General features: G+C 54.2%; 2 protein-coding genes across 2 annotated transcripts in view; one reads left to right on the forward strand and one right to left on the reverse strand.

Moving 5' to 3' along the window:
* Positions 1 to 2504: 2504 nt before the first annotated feature.
* Positions 2505 to 6062, reverse strand: CIMAP1C (ciliary microtubule associated protein 1C). Its single transcript, XM_065906945.1, has 4 exons — positions 5942 to 6062; positions 4817 to 4927; positions 3572 to 3685; positions 2505 to 2983 (listed from the first exon to the last, which is right to left on the reverse strand). The coding sequence occupies exons 1-4, from the start codon at positions 6060 to 6062 to the stop codon at positions 2505 to 2507; spliced, it is 825 nt and encodes a 274-aa protein (XP_065763017.1).
* An 11099-nt stretch (positions 6063 to 17161) lies between these two features.
* CSPG4 (chondroitin sulfate proteoglycan 4) overlaps positions 17162 to 21566 on the forward strand; it is a 34990-nt gene continuing 30585 nt past the window's right edge. Inside the window, exon 1 of the mRNA XM_065906951.1 lies at positions 17162 to 17367. Within this exon, the coding sequence (XP_065763023.1) occupies positions 17280 to 17367 (88 nt within the window). The 5' untranslated portion in view covers positions 17162 to 17279. The remainder of the gene's footprint in view (positions 17368 to 21566) is intronic.

Here is a 21566-nt window from a genome sequence, read left to right on the forward strand (position 1 = left end):
ACTAGACCTTTATTTAGAGTCAGGCCATTATCTTGTCATCTGGTCAAAGCTATTTCCCTGGCTCTGGGACTCAGTTTTCTTCTTTTTTCTAATGGAGGGCCTTGGGATGACCTGATCATTAAATCAGAAAACCCCTATTCAGAGGTTGGCCTGTAGTTTCCCCGACCTGGTGACACTGGAGAGCAGCAGCCGCTGCCACCTGCCAGCCCCCACCCCCAACCAACACATCCAGCCCAAGCATCACTAATTTTTGCAGCCACCATGATAAATGACATTGTCGGCAAAACGACGTCTTTCTAATCTGCTGCAAGACAGATGGGTCCCCAAGCTCACTGGCTGTCTCTCGAGCCTGCCCAGACCAGACTTGTGGAGGAGTGGGAAGGATAGGACAGACACAATACCCCAGGCCTGCACGCTGGGGTGGGAAGGGGAGGACATTTCAGGCCCAGAGTCAAGAATGACCCCAGTGGGGTTTTCTACAAGCCCCCCTTTTTAACTATTCAGTTGTTTATTTCTTTTTAATATTCCAAAGATAGTCTCTACTCCTTTCTACCTAGAGTTAGTTCTTCAATACCATTTTCATTTTAAGTTAAAACTTGAATATTGAACTTCCCTGGTGGATCAGTGGTAAAGAATCCTCCTGTCAACGCAGGAGACGCAGGTTCGATCCCTGGTCCGAGAAGATCCCACATGCCGCAGAGCAACGAAGCCTGTGCAACACAACTATCAAGTCAGTACTCTAGGGTCCAAGAACCATGGCGTGAGCCCACACGCCGTGACTAATGAGCCCATGTGCCCTAGAGCCGGTGCTCCACAACAGTAGAAGCCACCGCAGTGAGCAGCCCTTGCACCACGATGAAAGAGTAGCCCCCACTCACAGCAACTGGAGAAGAAAGCCCATGCAGCAGCAAAGACCCAGCACAGCCAAAAATGAATAAACAACATTTTAAAAATAAAGATAAAACTTGCATATTGCTCAAATTCGCAGGGATGAGCCATCAGACACTGGTTCCTAGTGGCTCCTTCCTCCTGCCTCCCTCTGCTTCGGGGACAGGGGCTGCGGAGGAACGTGCCTCTGCCTGAGCCATCAGGTCTGGGGCAGATTCAGCCTCCCCTCTTCCTTCCCTAAGCCCCCCTCCCTCCACAGTTCCTGCCGCCCTTTTCTCACTTCCAGGGGCTGTAGAGCAGCAGGGCCAGTGCTCCCCACATCTCCTGTGGCCAGGGGAGATAAGAGAGGGGCTTGTCTTAGGGATGAGGGCAATCAGAACAGGGGATCTGGATACCAAGAATTAAAGAAGGACAAACACCAGCCCCCAAGACCCCAGGCTCCCCAGAGATCAGCAGGAGAGCGGGCACCAGGCATTTCAAAAGCAGCAAAGCCAGAAGGGGTGGGGGCACTGAGCGTTGCCTGGACTCATGAGTGAGGCAACACTGCCCCCTACTGGTCAGTTCACAGCTCTCTCCTCTCCCCTGCCGCCAGACACCAGAGCTAAGACACTAGAGCTTAGACACTAGGGCTAAGTGGTTGGGGCGGGGACACACAGGTGACTCCAAAGACAGCATGTGACATATAGACCCTCCTCCCAGCAGCTCCCTTCCCCTTTCCTTCCCCCCTACGCTGATCCCTAGCCTCCAGGCTCTGCCCATCTTGCCCAACCTGCTCTCACTGCCCAAGGAATTCTGAAAAGACCACATCTCCTCCAGCCCCAACACCCTGAGGACAGATCCTGAGTCCCCGTCAAGTTGCCCACCACCTGGTCTCATTGCAGGCCAGCCTCCAAGAGCCCAGGTGCCCACCCTCTGAGCCTGCCCTGGTTCCCTGCTCTTGTACCCTTGGGTCCCACCTGCGTGCCATCCTCTTCATCTTTACCTCCACCAATGATACGCTCCATGCTACTCACAGTCTCTGCTCATTCCTGGGGTTCCTCCCCCAGGAAAACTGCCCTCCCCCCGTCCCCAACCAGCACGGCCCCTCCTTCCTGTGCGCACACCCACTCACCCTGCTCCTCACTCCTCTCTCAGATGCTGGCCACCATCCGGGATCAGAATCAAACAGATCAGGAGCTGGAGGGAACTTAGCCATCCCCTAGGTGCCTCCTCCCCCCTCACCGAGGCCCAGAGAGGTGTGGGAGCTGCACGAGGCCACACAGCACTCCAGTGGCAAGTGCGGGGCTGGAACTCAGCTCCCCGGAGTCTCTACCCAGAGCTCCTTGGAGGCACAGAGCTGTCTCCCCTGATGAGCCACAGCAGAACATCTCCTGGACAAGGACCTCTCCCACACCTCCCAGTATCCCCAGCTCCTCACCCAGGGCAGGGCCCAAAGAAAGCAGCTGTGTTTGCAAAACCAAGGAATAAATAAATGAAAATATTTATCTAACGCCCTCTACGTGCTGGAGACAGCAGGCACCAGCTCTGCTACTTAAAACCTAGATAAGTTGCTCAATTCGGTATAGAAAAATAACTTCTGGGGACAGGGTGGTGGGGGGGAGTGACCAGGTGGGGCCTCAGTCGCGAACGTCGATGATCAGCGGGCATAGGTGGGCCGAATGCTTGATGCCCATGGTGAAAGCGGGCGGGCGGGGCTTGTGTACCGTGACCTGCTGGACATTGTGGGAGCCAGGGCCAGGCCGAGGTGTGTGGTCTGCCAGGTAGCCAAAGCGCTTGGCCATGCTGTAGACAGGGCCGCGGTTCTGATAGACGGATGGCTCCGGCCGGGTGTGTGCCGCCGGTCCGGGGCCTCTTGCCGTATTCTTGTAGAACCAGTTCTTGTCCAAGTGGGCCAAGCTATAGCAAGGGGCAGCTTTGTTGGCAGGGAGGTTGGGCCCCAGCAGGAGTGGCATCTGGTACTGGTTGGGGCCCGGATTGGGGTCCATCACTCGGTATGGGCACCGGAAGCCAAAGGAGTACTCAGGAGCCCTGCGTTCCCCAGGCGGGTGGGTCTTCTCCAGGTGGTATTGGCAGGGCGCCGGGGTGGGGCTCAGACCTGAATGTAGACGAATGAAGGGGAGGGGTCTCAGGGCCGGAACCAGGGCTAATCTCCTGGTGATGGACTAACGAGTCTAGGGAGGGGGCGAGGTCTTGGTGAGCCTGGTGTGACTTTACTATGACCACCTTAGCATCGGGCGGGAACATCACCTCCCTGCATGCGGCTCTGGGACGAGGGTGGGGAGGGACTTCGCCATCCTGGCATCAGGATTGTGACACTGTCTTCATAATATAAAAAGCCCGAGCATCATCAGAACGCCACCCTTGGCTGTCATTGTCCCTGTGACAGCACCAAGAAAACGTGTTGGAATCAGTAGTCTGTGAACTCATTAGCATGATGCAAGCCCTGTGATATTTTTACCATATCACCCTGCAACATACATGGAACATTGGCCTCCAGACATTAAGTACTGTGACCCAGACACGGTGACATGGGTGTCTTGAAGTGACCTTTTCTGCAGACACACCTGGCGAAGGGAGTCATGACCCCTTTGCTCCTGCTTGTGCCCTAAGCGTGGACCCCCACCCTCCAACCTCCCACCCCCCAACCTCCCACCCCCGACCTTCCTCTTCCGGCCCATCTTACGCAGGTTAGAGATGTGCTCTGCCATGGGAACCTGAGGACAGCTGGCCATGCCAAACCGAGTTATCTTAGGATCCAAGAAATAGCAAGGCCCGGGGCTTCGTATGTCCATGATCCCTGCAAGGCAGCAAAGGAAAGGGCTGGTCACCCCAGAGGCCGCCCCAGGGTGAGTCTGGCCTCTGCATCCAAGCAAGATCCCCCTCCCCCAGAAAAGGACCGAGGGCGCCTTCCTAATGCCTTGGGCTCTTGGGGATTTGGGGAGCCTTTATTTCCTCATCTGTAAAATGGATCTTTTAACACACGGCCTAACATTCTCTAGAACTTGTTCAGAGGAACAGATAAAGTAACGGCTGCCAGGGACTGGTGCCAAGGCGACAATAACAGGCGTGTGTGTGTGTGTGTGTGTGTGTGTGTGTGTGTGTGTGTGTGTGTGAAGTCGCTTCAGTTGTGTCTGACTCTTTGCGACCCCATGGACTGTAGCCCGCCAGGCTTCTCTGTCCATGGGATTCTCCAGGCAAGAATACTGGAGTGGGTTGCCACGCCCTCCTCCAGAGGATCTCCCCGCCCCAGGGATCAAACCCATGTCTCCTGCGGCTTCTGCATTGCAGGTAGAATCTTTGCCGCTGAGCCACCAGGAAAGCCCATGGTGGCTATTATTAGAATGAAGAAAGGACCCAGCCCCAGAAAGGGGGGGGTTCCCCTGCTGAAAAGGGTGTGTTACCCCAGTGAGGTGCCTGGATCTCAGACCCCCAGATACACACTGCTGCCCGCTCTCTCACCAGCCGTGGCCATCAGCACCAGCTCTTCGCCGGCCCTCGACTCGCTGCCTTCCAGGGGATTCTAAGCCATCCGGGAGGCCCTGAGTCCACCACTCCCACCCCCTTCCCTCCACCCCATCCCTGTTATTCCTGCCCAGCTGCTTTGGCACGTGAACCCCAGCCGTCAGAACTGAAGGGCGCCGGCCAAGGACCAGTCAGAAAGGAGGCCCTGCCAGCTGGATGCAACAGGTCACTTCACAGCTCCCTCGGGGGGGCCAGCTGGGAGGTGCCTTCAGAGGGGCGGGTAACTTGGCCCCCTGCCGACTTCCTCCTGGACCTAGCAGGCCACCTGGGTGTCCCACTCAGGACAGGCCTGGGCTCCCGGGGGCCTGTGGCTACAGGTAATGACTCCTCCCCTTTCACACCGCCCCAAACACCCAATATTAATGACCCTACACCCGCGGGGACAACGGGTGTGGCTAGCACTCACGCTTCTCCGAGTGCCGGGCATGCAGGGTATAGGCCGGCTCCTGGAACATGGAGACGTCATGGTCTATGTAGCCCGTGCAGGATGGCCGGAGGTACTTGGCGGGCCCCGGACCTGTGAGCACAGAGAGAGAAGCCCTCAGCCTGGGCCTGCCAGATCAGAGGCAGGGAAAGCCCTGAATACAGTGTGCTTAAGACCACTGCAGGAACTTCCCTGGTGGGCCAGTGGCTAAGACTGCGCTCCCAATGCAGGGGGCCTGGGTTCAATCCCTGGTCAGGGAGCTAGATCCCACATACTGCAACTAAGAGTTCACATGCAACGACTAAATACCTCATGAGCCGCAACTAAGACCTGGTGCAGCCAAATAAATTAATATTAAATAAAAAACAAGAACACTGGGGTCTTTGCTCCTCCTAATGTCACACAGCCACAAATCCCACTATCGAGCCGCTTCCTTTGGGGAAAGTTAATGTTCCTAAATAAAATGCAATTTCTCTTGGACAGACAATGCATAATAAGAAAAGTAATAGTTACAAGTAACTGAGAACTTATTCTGTGCCGAGCACTATGCTAAGCACTTTCTATGGATTATCTCAGTTAAGCCTCTCAAGAACTCTGTGAGATACATATTCTTGTTTTTCCCATCTTATAGATGTTCAGCCTCTAACTGAGGTTTAGAAATATCAATTCACACAAAGTCTCACAAGCCTGTCTTATGAAAATTCTAAGACATCAGCCAACAGAGCCCAAACATTTAATCACATACTAAACAACCCCCACGTACAGCAAAAGCCAGTCATCAACAATGTAGTAAGAATTAGTTTGTCTGCTTTCAGTTGAGAGTAAGACTCAAGGGAAGTGAGGAAAGCTAATATGGACTAAAGATGCCATTGAATCCCTAGTCTTTTTCCAAAACTGGCCTCACTTCAAACCCCTTCCCACCACCCTCCCCAAATTCCCAGGAGTTAATTCTGCTTGTGGAGTTTAGCTTGGAAGTGCAGATCTTCTGTGGCTTTGAGAAGAGCCTGAAGGGGGTTTGTAAGAGGGAGGGCTGCAAGGTTAGGACACCTTCAGCCACTCTTCAGAGAGAGGAATGAGCCCAAGCCCAGGTCAGTGGTCTGCTCTCACCTTTGAGCATCGCCAGGACCACAGGGGTCTGCTTTATCTCGTGCCCTGAGGACAGTGGCACCTTTTTCTCTGGCTGCTGCCCATAGAACACAGGGTTCTTGACGCCCTTGGACAGTTTCATGTCTGGGGCCCAGCGGAGGGGCAATAGCAGCTACTGAGAGACCTGGAGCAGCGGGCAAGGAGCTGGGCCTGAGTGAGACCTGTTCCGGGCACCCCTGCCCAAGCCCCTGTGTCCACTCTCTCTCTCCCCGACGCCACAGGCGGCGTGAGGGCTGAGAAGCAAAGCAGTCCTCCGACTTGAGCAGCTGAAGCTGTCTGGGGTGCGGCCAGCTGCAGGGCCCCGCAGGCAGGAGCTAAGGATGACATCACTGCGGAACTTGGATGTGAAAGCCCGAGTGTTTATTTCCTCCAGTTGCCGTGGTGCCTGGACTGTGGCGTAGAAATTCTATGCTGGAAGCAAAGCTGTGGAACCCTGAGAACTCAACCCCACTGTCCCTGCTCCCAACCTGGCTAAGTAGCCTGAGGGGCCCCAGGACCCTGGATCGGAAAGCAGAAAGGGCAAAGTGGAGGGACAGACCCAGCTCTTCACTCCGGGTTTGTCATTGTTCAGTCGCTCAGTTGGGTCCGACTCTTTGCGACCCCATGGGCTGCAGCACACAGGCTTCTCTGTTCTTCACCATCTCCCAGAACTTGCTCAAACTCATGTCCATCAGGTCGGTGATGCCATCCAACCATCTCATCCTCTGTCGTCCCCTTCTCCTCTTGCCATCTATCTTTCCCAGCATCAAGGTCTTTTCCAATGAGTCAGCTCTTCACGTCAGATGGCCAAAGTATTGGAGCTTCAGCTTCAGCATCAGTCCTTCTAATGAATACTCAAGGGTTGATTTCCTTTAGGATTGACTGGTTTGATCTCCTTGCAGTCCAAGGGACTCTCACTCCTGGTGGGTGCACTGGAGGTGGTGAAACAGTGGACAGGTCATGGGTGAGGGGTTCTTGCTACCTGCCCAGTCCCCTGGAGTGGCAGTCTACTCTCCGCCCCTCCCACCTATCCCCCAGATTCTGGACATGCCCTCCACTTCTATCGCAGTCTACTTTTTTCTCGGGCAAGTATCAAGCCAATTATTTCACACTAAGGTGTGACTGTCTGATAACTTCTCAGATTCCTATCCCAGGGATGGTGTCTTTAGGGATCCATGTCTAGGAATATTTGACTACTGCTGACATCTCAGGCAGGGAATAGGTGCAAATAAAAGAGGATGGAGGGTGGGGCTGAGGCCTCAAGAAACTACTTCCTGAGGCTTCCCTGGTGGCTCAGCGATAAAGAATCCGCCTGCCAGTGCAGAAGATGGGGGTTTGATCCCTAGTCCGGGAAGATGCCACACACTTCAAAGCAACTAAGCCCAAGCACCACAACTATTGAGCCTGTACTCTAGAGCATGGGAGCTGTAACTCTTGAGGCCACGTGCCGCAGCTACTGAAGCCCATGCGCCCTAGAGCCTGTGCTGCACAACAAGAGAAGCCACCGCAACGAGAAGCCCGCGCACTGCAACTACAGAGTGAGCCCCACTCGCTGCAACCAGAGAAAAGCTCGCGTGCTTCAATGCATGCATAGCCAAAAAATAAATAAAATTATTTTTTTAAAAAAGAAGAAGCTACTTCCTGTGCTTGTGGTCAAGAGCATCTCCTGAGTGGCGGGAGTGTAAGAGCAAACACTGAAGAATAGGGAAGATGTTTAGCTGCCAGGTGATTGATGGATGAGCCTTGGGGCTGAGGAAATGCTCGACACCCCCTCACCCCAATAAAACAGGAGGCTCGGGGGCCCTGGGGTCTGCTTCACCTACTAGTTCATAGCTCAGACCAGGGATATGATCTAGAGTGGTTTCCATATTGGGCATAGATGACCACCGACTTTAGAGAGGGTGTCTGTCATAGCCCCGGTACACAGATAATACAGTTGAGGACTCAAAAGGGCCCGAGACTTGCCCAAAGCTTCCCATCACATTAGTAGCAAAGACGGGACCAGAACACAAGCCCCAGAGCTCTCTTTGGATCACAGCCTCTAATCGAATGGAAACCAAACCATGCTCTGAACTCATTCCGGCCAGCAGGCACGATGAGGACTCAGAGCAGACCAGCAGGTACGCTGCTGCACGCTTCAGCCCCCGACTTGTGGGGCTGAAGGCTTGAAACAGAGGGCAGGGTGCCCACACCCAGCACAGCAGTTCCTTCCTGTGTCTTTCTCATCACCCGAGGGGCAGCAAAGCCTTTGATTTCTGAATGGGGGAGGGCTGGGCAAGGCTGGGATTGGCCCAGCCTCAGTTGGCCTCGGGCCACGGGCGGTGCCGCCTCCTCACCCTCATCCTTGCCAGCTTTTCCTGCTGGAAGTTGCAGCCTGCTGGGCCCCAGTCCTGATGGTCCCCTCGTACTAATAGGGACCAGATGTTGGGCTGCAGCCTTCACCATCCTGGGCTGGTGGAGAGTGGTGGTCTCCAAGTTTCTCAGGCCCAAGGAGCCTTTCTGACCCCGCTACACACACTGTTGCTGTCTACCATCCTTGTGCCTGGTTCTTTTAGGGAAACTGAGACACTCTCCACCCTGGAAGGTCACCCCATCTCTGCTCCAAAGGCTCCCTTCCCTCCAACTTTAACTGAAACTTAGTTGACCCTGGAGACAGCCCTCAGTTCTCTCCAAAGTTACTGCTCTGTTCCTCCGAGCTCAAGGTGGAGCGGGTATCCAGTGTGTCGCCTCCCTGACAAGGGCATGGCTCCGTGAAGACCCCAGGATCCAGGGTGCCCCTCCTTATCTCTCAGAATTGCCATCTGTCCCGACTTACAAACCTGGCAGCCTTGGCTCATGGTCTTCTTCCCCACCCCCAACTCCTGCCATTATCCTGGTCACTTAGGCCTCCCCAGGGACCACTCACAACTCTGGGCCTCCCAGTTCCCAGACCTCCTTCTCCCAGAGTCTCCAAATGCCTCCTCTCCACTCCCTCCCAGCTACCCTCCCCAGCACATTCTGGGTTTCTCACCTTCCTCTCAGGAACACCATCCCCTGTTCTCACCATTCCACTTCTGCCTGCTATCACCAAGACCCCATCAGTGAGCCAGCACCTCCCCCCGCTCCTCTTTCAGGCTGCCCACCTTGTCCAACACTCATGCTGGTAAATCCCAGCCTTGAGTCACCACATCTGACCTGCCCTCCTGCAAGACCTGTTGGGAATAGACTCATGGACTTGAGTCCATGCCACCCAGCCACCCACCTCCGTGCTGGTCAGCTTGCTCTCTCCCTCTCCCCAGAGATCATTTCAAACACGGTTTATTCCCCTCCTGGTACCTGGCCCTCCCTCCAGCCCGCTGCTCTGCATCTTGCTCACAGAGCGCACAGGGGCCGTCAGACTGACCTTGGACTCAAAGCCTCCTTCCCACACTGTCAGAACCACCAGCTTCCACTGGCACCTGCTCCTGCTTCCCTCCTGGGGCTTAGGAGGGCCCACCAAGACCCTCTCCCATCTCCTCTGCATCTCGAGAATATTTCACTGTCCACTGCCATCCTCTCCTTTAACCCCTCACCTGGCCCTTCCCATCACACTCTATATACTCTGTATCTCTCCCATCTATTAAAAATCATCTAGCACAGGGAGCTATATTCAATATCCTATGATAAACCATAGCAGAAAAGAATATTTTTAAAAAAAAAAGAATGTCTATTTGTGTATAACTGTGTCACTTTGCTCTAGAGCAGAATTGGCACACATTGTAAATCAGTCCCACTTGAATAAAAAAATTTTTTTAATTACTGCTATAGACAAAAAGACAAATTTTTTATAGAAAAAAGATAATTAAAAAAATTAAAAGTATCTCCCCGGTTGCACACACCTCTCCCCAGTCAGCTTCCCCTAAGAGGCGTTTTCCCTGCTGTCTCATTCTCACCTCCCTGTAACACTGACTCCCTACAAGCTGGCTTCAGGCCCATCCTCCACCTAAACTGTGACCCGCATGTGGAAGCCGCGCCAATGGCCACTTCTCACCCTCATCAGATTGGCCTCTCAGGAGCACTGGGCCTCAATGACCCATCACTCCCTCCTTCTTGCAGCCCCTCTTCCTGGTTCCAAGATGTTCTGGTCTTCCTCCCATATCCCCACGGCCCCCTTCACAATCTCTGGCTCTTCTTCTTCAACCTGACCTGTCAGTGCTGGCACACGCTCATTAATTACGAAGGGAAAAATGAGAAAATACAGGGAGAATCCTGGCAGGCATCACCTCAACCAAGTGTTGGAAGTTAACATCATCGACAATGGGACAAAATAGATGCTGTGTACCTCTCGAGAGGATGCACTGAGAAGGACACGAATCAAGACCTCGCTGGGGGTCCAGTGGCTAAGACTCCACACTCCCAATGCAAGGGGCCCGGGTTCCATCCCTGGTCAGGGAACGAGATGCCATGCGCCACAGCTAAGAGTTTGCGTGTCGCAACTAAAGATCTGTCATGCCACAACAAAAACCCAGCACAACCAAACAAATCATTTTTTAAAAAAGGACATAGGATCACTTCCGGGGTGCTCCCACCAAAGGTATGTAAACCTGAGTCTACAAAGAAACCAAATAAACTCAAATCAACATTCATGTTACAAAACAACAGGTCTATACGTGCCCAAAATGACAATATTGTGAAAGACAAAAAAAATACTGAAGAGGTTTTCTACAATAATGGAAACTCAAGAAATAGGACAACTAAGTGTAATGTCAGAGCCAGGATTTTCTTTTGCCAGCAAGAATATTATTGGGGAATTGAAAGAACAAGAAAAAAGTCTGTGGCTAGTTAAAAGTATAATACCAACCTTAATTTCCTGATTTGGGTCATTGCACTCTAGTTCGGAAAGAGAAGGTCCTTGTTCCCAGGAAATACACACTGAAGCATTTAAAGATAAGTAGCGTTATGTCTGTGACTTACTCTCAAAAAATTCTTATAGGCAAAAAATATGTCTATACATAGAAAATAATTTAAAATGTGATAAAATATTACCGTTTGGGAAATCTTGGTGAAGAGTATGTGGGAAATATTTGTAATGGCCTTCCTACTTTTCTGTAAGTCTGAAATGATGTAAAAAAAAAATTTTTTTTAGAAAAAAATGTTGGCGTCTCAGAGTTCAGTCTTGGGAACTTCCTCTCCCTTTCCACCATTCTCCTCTCTCTGGGAACTCTCATCTCCTCTGTTGCTTCATTCCCATCATCTGTATCCCAACAATTCTCAAATATATATATCTCTGGCTCAGCCCTTCTTAGAAGTTTAAATCCATGTATCTGACAGCCTGCACAGTATCACTTGAGATTCTCAAAACATCTAAAAATTAACATGCCCAGAGTTCTTCTCATGAGATGCCCCTTGACCCCATTTATCTCAATGAATGATGCCATAACCCATCTAAGTATCCAAGCAAGAAATCTGGGCTTGTCCTGGACATCTCCCTTGTCCTTACTCCCCACATCCAATAATCATCAAGTCACTTAGGGAGACGATGAGTTCCCAAACGCAGGGCTCCTGTCACTCACCCTTGTGCTCCAGTTCCCAACAAAGTGTCCTGACATGTGGTAAGTGCTTAAGAAATGTTTGTGGAATAAATGAATGAGTCAATCCATTGATTGATCAGGAAAAAGGTCACTCCTCATGGGAACAGAGTCCTACTTTCTAAACCCAGACACAGGCCCAGTCTGGCTGACTAGACTACAATTTACATTCATGGAAGTTTGTATCAATTATCTCTTGCTGTGTAACAAATTATCCTCAAAGCTTAAGAACTTAAAAGAGTGATAAACATTTATTATCACACACAGTTTCTGTGGCTCTGGAGTTTAGAAGTGGCTTAGCTGGATGGTTCTGGCTCCAGATTTCTCCAGAAGTGGCAGTCAGGAGCTACAGTCATCTGAAAGTATGGCTGGGGCTGGCATATACGCTTCCAAGAAGGCTCACTCAGCTGAATGGTGAGTCGGTGCTGACCGTTGACAAAAGGCCTCAGCTCTTCTCCACAGGAGCTCTCTGCAGGCTGCTCACCTGTCCTCAGCTCACGGCGGCTAGCTTTCCCCAGAGCAAGTAATCAGAAGAGAACAAGGCAGAGGTCACCATGTCTTTTGTGACTGAGCCTGGAAATCATACTCCATCATTTCTGCAAAGCCCTGTTGGCCATTCCCTGGTAGCTCACAGGGCAAAGAATCCACCTACAACGCAAGAGGCCTGGGTTCGATTCCTGGGTTGGGAAGATCCCTTGGAGAAGGGTATGGAAATCCACTCCAGTATTATCACCTGGAAAATCCCAAGGAGAGAGGAGCCTGGTGGGCTATATAGTCCAGGCGGTTGCAAAGAGTAGGACACCTTCAGTGACCATTCAGGTCAGCCTTATTCAGTGTGGACAGTGACTCCCCAAGGCTGAGAATGCCAGAAGATGACGGCCATCTTGGAGGCTGGCTTTCACGGTGTTTTCACTGTACAAGGACCCCTAGCTAATGGGACCAACAGGGGCTGAGATCCAAGCTATACACCCTTAGGCGAAGTGGGACACGCACTAAACCCCACACAGGCTGAAGACAGCCCTGTCAGCTCACTCCAACCACCTCTTGGTTGTGAGTTTTACCTCTCCTTCAAAGGATTCCTGGGAGATGTGCAGAGAACACAACCCTGGCATCAAGAGTTGCCCTCTTCATAACCAACAGGTGCTGCCCTTCAGTTCATGAAGCCCCTGCGCCTCCATTGGAGGGCGTCATCCAAGTACCAGGGCAGTTCTAATTTACAGATGAGGGTGAAGGTGCTGAGAGGTGAAGTGACTCGCCTGAGGCCACACAGAAAAGGCTTGGCAGGACAAGACCTCTGGCTCCTAACCCCACATTCTTTCCACTGCCCTGCCCAGCTGCCAGCTCAGACCATGTCTCCTAACACCCACTGAAGCCTCATCCCCGATCCTAAGCAGGTATTTCTCACCCTTCTTTTAGGAGCCCCACCCCAGCCCCCAAAAGGATCTGCCCCACACTAGACCCTGAGCAAATACGCTCACGAATATTTTCCATCCAAACGAAGACTCCCAGAGGCTCTCTCTGCAGCCAAGCTGAATATCCACAGATGGAGCAGAGCAGGGGTTAACAGCCTGAGCCAATATTTAGAAATAGCACAACCCCAGGAGGAGTCAGCTGCGGCCAGCTGGTCACAGCCACTGAAGCCACAGCCTTTGTGAACGTGGTGTGGAAGATGAGTGCTGCTCCTGGGAACAGAGGCCCTGAGAGGGTCCCCAACCTCCCCCAATCCCCATCTCCCCAGGACAGCTTGGGCATGGGGAGAGCCTGCCCCTGGCCAGGAGAAACCCTGCCACAGGCCTCCCATCCACAGCCCACAGCCGGCTCCCAAGGGCAGCAAATATAACTTTTCAGCTCCTGAACTGTGTAATTGTTGGGAATAGCAGGCCCCACCCCTCCCGTCCTGGCTGCCTTGTGCTTGGAGGAGCCCCGTGGATGCCTCCAGCCAGGAGCAGGAGCAAGGCCACTCCTAGCCTAGGCCCTGGGTCAGGGGCCCAGGCCTGGGGCCCACCACCATGGAGCTCCTGGCCATGTGACTTTGGGGTCACGGAATTGAGACCAAAAGCCCCAACTGTGCAGTAGTGGCCTGGGTTCTAGATCCTTCACGGTGGAAGGCCACTTCCCTGAGGTGAGGACCTGTGCAACGGGAGCTGAGGCTTTGCCCCACTAGGGCACAGCACCCGCCATTTACCCGCAATCCGGCTTTGGCCACAGGCTCCCTGGGTGGGGCCCAGGCAGTCAGGGTACAAAACACAGAGGCACTCAGAGTGCCAGGCCCCACCCAAGGCATGGCATGGCCACGGCCACAGCCAGAGCGGGCGCTCTTCACCAAACGGCGTAAGCATGGGGGTGACCGGGAGGACCTGGCCCGCACGCCTGACTGAACTCTGCAGTGGAGAAGCCGGTGATGCGAGTCTCTGTCGTCTGTCCTCCCAGAAGCCCATCATTTGGGGAAACTGAGGCAGCATTTTGACTTCTCCTTCAGCCCTCAGCCGTGGGCATCCTTCCTCATTCTTCAAGTGTGTCCTAGGTCTTCCCCCTCTTCCCCCATCCTGGGCGCCCTGTCCTGTGCTTTGCTGGGAAGAAATCTACCGAGAGGACAGGAAGTATTGTCTCAACTCGGCGTGCCCCAGAGAGGTGGGGTGGGGGGGAGCGGGGGGCACTAGGAGAATACAGAGGGAGTCTGTGAAAAGGGAGTTCAGGGTGGGAAGGAAGGCAGGGAGGACTTCCTGGAGGACGGCGAGATATGGCCAGAGAGGCAGGGGAGGTCAGGGATGGTCACTCGGGACACCTGGTCAACCCAAGCCAGAGAAAGTCAGAAGGCAGAGGAAGAAGTTTGAGGATGCTCAGGAGGTCCTGATGGGCTCTACTAAAGATGAGGATGTGGGGGCCTTAGTGGGGGGCACGCTGAGGAGGCTGGCGGGGAGGGGGGACAATTGAGGAGCAGGCACTGCCCGACCATGGCCTTTGTTCTGAGACGATAAGAGGCAGTCAGGGATCAGTTTCAAGACAAAAGGCCTCAACTTTGCGCCAGTCTTCCTGATATGATGCTGCTCAGCACCAGTCCGGGGCTCAAATCCCTGGCTACAGGCTGAACAAAGGCCCAGCAGGCTGGCTCCAGGGCCCTGGCATCCCTTTACCGCTAGAGCCTCAGTTTTCTCATCAGTGAAAAAGGAACACTGTCCCCCAACACACACGCTTCCCACGGTTGTCAAGAGACCAGGTGGATGTTTTGTAAACTGAGAAGCCCGAGCAGGGAAGCACCAGTGGGTTATTACTGCCCTGCCAGTTGCCATTATTTTTCCAGGCCTGTGTTTCTCTCCCCAGCTAGCAACCAGGCAGGGGGAGGCTGCAAGCAAATCCCGACTTGAATCTAAGCTGTGGGTGGGAACTCCGTCTGGAGGCTCCACAGACAAGACCAATAACTCCTGGTAGTTGTGGTAAATCTGAGTGGGTGGGGGTCGGGGAGGAGCTGCGAGAAGATGGGGAGGGGGAAGGATGGACAGATGGGGTGGCTGGAAATCTCCACCCATATTTTTGATTCATAAAGAAGCAAAAGTCCTCTCCTCCTTTCTTTTTTTCATTCCTAAGAAGAAAGCTCTTTTCCTCCAAATATTGTCTTCTCAGCAGCCCCGGCAACTTGGGGCCCACACTTGGCCCCCACACTTGGCCCCCACACTTGGCCATTAATTAGTCCCTAACAAGGACCAGGTGCCTTGCTGACTTGGAGAGAAGGAAAAACAAGGGACAAGTATGGAATTGATGGCTTTACTGCCACCAAGACCAGCTAAGCACAGCCCAGCCACCCCAGGCCTCCTAGGGTGAACTGGAGGGGAGTTGTTAGGTTTGCCAAAATTCCCCCAGAACAGCAGCAACTGGCTTCTAAGTCAATCCCAGCATGCATTTATTGGGTGCCTACTGTGTGCAGCTGCCTCTGGAAGTTACATGCAAACTGTGAGACCCAGGGAGGATGTGCAGCAGGCCTACAGGGCAAGGAGGGAAAAAAAGACAAGCATTTGTTGAGCACCTGCTGGGCTATACCCTGGGCTAGGCACTTGAGGTACATTAAAGCCTTTAATCCTCACAAAGCCAATTTTACAAAGAAGGAAACCACAGAGACATGAAGTGATTTGCTCAAGTTGGACAGCTAAGCAGGAAAGCTGGGATTTGAACCCAGAGCCCCAGTTACCACTGTACTGTGGGCTTGGGGCCAAAGACCTGACTCTACCTCCTAGCAGCTGTGTTTAAGTTAAAGTGTTTATCACTCAGTCATGCTCAACTCTTTGTGATCCCATGGACTGTAGCCCACCAGGCTCCTCTGGCCATGGTATTCTCTAGGCAAGAATACTGGAGTGGGTTGCAATTCCCTTCTGTAGGGAATCCTCCCAACCCAGGAATGAAAACTGGGTCGCCTGCATTGCAAGCAGATTCTTTATCGTCTGAGCCACCAGGGAAGCTGTGTAGACTTGCTCAAGTCCCTTAACCTCCCTCAGCCTCAGTTTCTTCATTTGCAGAATGGGGCACAATTTTGTTGCAAACTTTGAAGGGCCATACACACACTTTAGGACTATCACCGGGCAAGGGGAGAGGTTGAGGAGAGAGTGAGTGGTGGGATGGGGTTGGGGGTGGGCTAGAGCAGGCAAGGGTAATAGATTCTGATGGAGGAAGGGAGGGGAGACACTCCAGGGGTGCTCTTCCACCCATTCGCTGGGCAAAGAAACCGAGGCCAGGCGATGCCAGTGCTGGGACTAGACAGAGGGCAAGCAGAGCCTCTGGACTCCAGAAGCTCTACAGTAACATTGCCCTTTCTCCTGTTTGGGACAAGGCTGAGACTGTTGCCTGGGAAGGAGCCAAGGAGAGCAGGGCCCCAGCCTGAAACTATTAGGTAGGTGATAAATCCAGGGCCAGATTTCCAGGAGGCCGCCCCAGAGGAAGTTGAAAACAGATTCAGGAGGCCTTGGGTTCTGGTCCCATAAGACCAGGTACCTACTGTCCATCTGGGGGCCTCTCGAGAACCACTTCCAGCTCTGAGCCAGTCTCCTCCTCCATGAAACGAGGGCAGGAATGGTCGACAGCCACTGGGCAGGGTCCATTTGAGGCAAATGATCCCATGGAGTTGAGGATCCCTCCTGCCTTGTGGGAGAATCTAAAACATCTCTCCTTTACCGACTGAGTCGTTGAGGCAGAAAAAGTCAAAGAGGCAATGCCAGTGGGCACTGCGCTGTACAGAACTTCAGGCTGGTGCTTCTCTGACCAAATGGCATCCTCAAGACACCTCAGAGGCAAAGCAGCCCCAAAGCAGTCCGTGGGGTGGAGGGCATCTGTCCTTCCTCCCAGACCTGGCGTGAGGACGCCCCGCACCCACAATCCTTGCAAGAGCAGAGGTCAGAGAAGCGAGGGGACCAGCCCAGCTCACATCTCCTCGCAGAGGAGTTCTCCCGGGAGTCCCGGCGAGTCCGGAATCCTCTGGGATTTTGTTCCGAATCTCTAAGGTGGAACCTGGGTCTGACCGAGCTGTAAGGATCCTCTCACCCTCGACGGGGAGGAGAACCAGCACGGGCCCTTTAAGACGGCTGGAAGTGGGGGGGCAGCCGGGAGAGCCCCGGCCTGAAACCGGAGCGCGGGTAGGCGCCTGCCCCGCCCCGGCGTTAAGTAGGCGGCGGGACGCCCGGGAGCCACAGCCCCGCGCCAGTTCTCTCAACTCAAAAGACTCTTGCGTCCAAGCTCCAGGCTCCGGACTCCGCTCCTCGCAAGTCCCCGCTGCCCAGCCCGCCGCCGCGATGCGCTGGGGTCCCCGGCTCCCGCTTCCAGCCCCCGCCCTGGCCCTGGCTCTGACCTTCGCTGTGTTGGTGGGACCAGCATCCACAGGTGAGTGAGGGGCCGGAGACCCCGACCCAGACTGGCGGGAGCGGTGGAGGGTTTCTTAGGCAGAGAAAAGGGACAGGAGGACCCAGAAGTGGCCCCCAGTCGGGGAAACAAGGGGGCTGCACTTCTGCTGTTCCCGGCTGGGGTCTCTGTGGATACCACTCCACCCCCAGGGGAGGCAAGATCCCCAGCGACAGCTCGCCATCTGGGGGTCATGTGGGCTCTGGTTATCTGAAGTTGGCCCCTGGGTCGCTTGTCTAGGGCGTGGCTCTGTGCAGGATTGTCCTCTAGACCCAGAAGGGACGCCCCCGTGCCGCCTGGGCTCCCCATATCCAGCAGGCTCTCTGTGACCGAGTCGATGCCCAAAGGACACCCGGTGACAGGGAGTCCCAAACTTCCGATACCCAGGCCAGGAACGGGGAGTGTGCAAGGTGGGCAATGCGGAGGAAGCCACCCTCCCCACCCCGTGTGGGGCCCCGAATGCACCCCAGCCTCCACCTCCTCCAGCATCCTTGGGTCTCCTCCAGCTGTGGCCCACTCTGCCGGGTGCATTCTCTGTCTTCACCACCACCCCTTCCTCCCCTTCCTGTCTTCTCTCTCCTCACTGAGAAAGCCTAGCTGGTGACAGACAGGACCACCCACTCTTCAGGCTCCTAGAGGCAGGGCTGGCACCCCTCAGACAGACAGCCCTGGGCGACCCCCTGCACACCTCCCTGTCCCAGGCATTGGTACTTGACTCTAGCAGAAATGGAATGCCGTCTGAGAAGTGCTAGGACATATCCAGTCTCTATTCCAATGCCAGAAATCCCACCATTATGGCATTCTTCCCTTGGTGAAGGCATGGTCTAGTTATGCCATAAGAACTGTGGCCTCAGGGCTCATCAGTCATTACTACCCATGTATGTATGAATCAGTGCTTCAGCCTACATCTTTCGGGACCATTCCCAAGAACAACTTTGAGCTGAAGAAGGGCCTGAGTCTCTCTTCCAAGGACCTAGGCCACACCCCTCTCCCCATCAGATGGGGAAGCCAGTTGAAATGGACAGTAATCATGCGGTACCCAAAAGGGAAATGAGTCAGGGGAGAGCCCCCCACTGGAATGAGGCAGAGCTGGATCCCCAGGCTCCCTGTTCCCATCCCCAGGAACTCCATCCTTCAAGGTCTCATGGGGTGGGTGATAGGCTAAGCCTCTAGAGAGATGGGAAGGGGGCATCTGAGCTGACTAGAGAGATGGATGCACACCCAGCCCCCAGCCTCTAGCCAAAAGAGCGACTCCAGGACCCACCTCCTTGGGCTTCAACTGAGAGCCATTCCCAAATACCTTCCCGGCATCAACAATGTGCAGACATTGTGCTGGGCAGTCGGGAGTGCACAGAAATACAGATTGGACTTGGACTCATTCAGAAGGCAGGAAAGCACTTTAAAACTCAAACAGCAATTCCTATCATGTCTGCAAAGATCCAGACGAAGAGTATGGTGAAGAGAAATTCAGAGGCAAGCTAGGACGGGACAGAGGGTGATCCTTGAGCTAAGCCTTGGAGGATGGGAAGGGGGTCAGTGAGCACAGGCTCTGAGATGGATATGAGCGGAGATTAGGAGGCCAGTAGCCTGGCTAGAAGGCATGTATTTTTAAGCACAAGCCAGAAAGAGCCACTGGGGTGGGGCAGAGAAACCTGAAATGGCAAAATGAAGCTCACAGCCCAAGCCCTGCTGGCAGTAGGGAGCCAGCGCAGGTTTTAGAGAGGTTTAGAGAGGTGCATGGTGCCAGTGGGGTTTAAAACATCAAGCAACCCCGTCCTATAGGAGGGATTTGGAAGTGGTGAGGGGGTGGGGGAGCCAGTACCTTCTCCCCCTCCCAGTCTGAGCTCCCCTCCAGCAGCCCACCTCTGTCCCCAGGCCTGGCTTAGCTCCCTGTCCTGGTCTCTGCAATCGGGGCAGCCCTTACCCGTGGAAGGTATCACTGCCACCCCTCTTGGACACCAAAAGCCTACCCCAAAAGCCTCTGAGTCTCAGGTACCAGAGTGAGGCACACTGGGATGCTTTCCCCGCACTCGTCAACGTTCCAGAGCATCCAGGTCATGGGGCCTGAGAGTCAAGCACCTTTGGAGACCACCTGGGTCAAACTTCCGATTGTACACACAGGGAGCCTGAGGGCCCAGGAGGGAAGCAAAGTGGCCTAACCCACAGAGAAACCCCGCTGCCCAGGAGGAGCCCCCCAGCCCCACTTTGTGGGAGCTCCCCACCTGCGTAGTCAGTGAGGCTTGGGCCCCTATGCCAGTGTGCATGGTAAGTGTGGTGTCCATTCCCTTCTGAGCCTTATGGGAATCCCGGCAGAGCCACAAGCATTGGGGAGATTGAGTTAGAGCTGATGTGGTTCCAGTAGGGGGGTATAGCACAAGTGAAACCGGGAGGTCAGAGTGGGCACAGAGCATACAGGGCGAGTGGCTTCTGCACCTCTCCCCTGCCTACTGTAGCTGACTTTGAAAGGCAGCAGATGAGGGATGCAAGTGGGACTCAGGAGGGAGTGCCAGGCGGAGAGGGTTCTTGTATCATCTGGGTGGGGGCCCTGAAGTGATGGAGGTGTCTTAGAGAGCAGGGCTAGCGTGGGGGCAGGGGAGCATCAGAGCAAGGAATTGAGCCAGGGTAGGACTCTGTTGCCTCTAAGGATGGTCTGGGGGACCCTCTCTGACCGGAGACAGAGATAGCCTGAGTCTTGTGTGTGTGTGTGTGTGTGTGTGTGTGTGTGTGTGTGTGTGTGTGTACACTGGGGCTCCAGCCCTCTAGAGCGGGGCAAGGGCCAGTGCCCTCCACCCAGCCCACCCGGACTCTGAAAGTGCTGTTCCAGAACCAAGTATAGCTGAGCCCCCCTTCCCAACACTCTGCCCGCCTGCCTGCCCGGCCAAGACAAGAAGAGCCTTTCAGTGCTGCCGCCTGGGGGGCCCAAGGAGGGGGCTGCGCCAGGTGGGCCAGGCGGCCAACGAAGGGCGGAGGGGAGTAGGGTTTGCAGAGCGCGCAGAGGAAGTGTATAGGGAACTGGGCGTGCTGCCCAGGAGGGGGCGGGTGGGGGGGGAATTGGAAACAGCCCTGATACACACACACACTGGCGCACACAGCTGTAGGCCCGAGAAACCGTGTACACAACCAGCTCCCAGACCTGGGCTGGGTGGAGCCTTCAGGGAAAGAGGTGAGGACAAGACGGGGGGAGGGGGGGTGCTAAGCTGCGCTGGGGCTCAGTAAACAAGGGGACCTTTGGGTCTGGGACTCGAGTCTCCTCCCTTCCAGGTCCCTCGGCTCTTTTACCACCTCTCCCCGACTCCCGCCCCATCCAGCTGCCCTTTTGCTTCTAACATGCCCTGACCCAGTGTGTGCCCGGTACTGTGGTACTATAGAGCCTTCAAGAGTTAAGACTCCTTCTCCAGAGACTTCCCGGGTGGTCCAGTGGTTAAGACTCTGCACTTGCAATGCAAAAGCACAGGTTTGATCCCTGGTCAGGGAACTAAGATCCCACATGCTTGGAGATGAGACCAAGAAAATATAATAATAAAAGACTCCTTCTCCAGGTACAGGTTTAGGATGTGTTTCAAAAGAACTCTAGTACCATTATTACTGAATGTGAGTAATTTTTGAATGAACTGAATTCATATGAACAATTTTGAACTTGGATTCTCCCTGGGGTAGGGTCTCGTGGCTCTTTCTACTTCTCAGAAGGGTCCGTAACTCCCAGCAGGGTCCATAACTCCAGAGAAAGCCCCTGAGTAGGCACTGGCCACATTGTCCTGCAGCCTTATGGCAGCTCTGCAAGTCACGCAACATTCCCATTTACAGATATGGAAACTGAGACTGAGAACATCGGGGACTAGCCTCAGGCCACTCTTTGGGCACACGGGCTATGGTGTTCTCGCTCACCCCAACAACAGTCACCTTTCCCAGCTCAGGCCAGGTGGGCCGCCCCCCACCAGGGGAGAGAGACAGGTCTTTAGGAGAAAGACAGTCCCCTGGGGACCCCGGATCTCTGTGTCCATCTCCGCAGACCCCTCCAGCAAGTGCCCCTCACCTTTCTAGACCCTCCCCACATCCTCACGGCACAAGCAGATCCTCTTCAAAAATGCCTACCACCCCGCCCCAAGGGCTGGGGTGGCAAATGAAGCCACATTTGCCTCAGATGCAGGGGAGTGCCCTGGGGCTGCCGTCATGGTGGCTTG

This window comes from Muntiacus reevesi, chromosome 15 (assembly GCF_963930625.1).
Source record: "Muntiacus reevesi chromosome 15, mMunRee1.1, whole genome shotgun sequence".
Taxonomy (NCBI): Eukaryota; Metazoa; Chordata; class Mammalia; order Artiodactyla; family Cervidae; genus Muntiacus; species Muntiacus reevesi.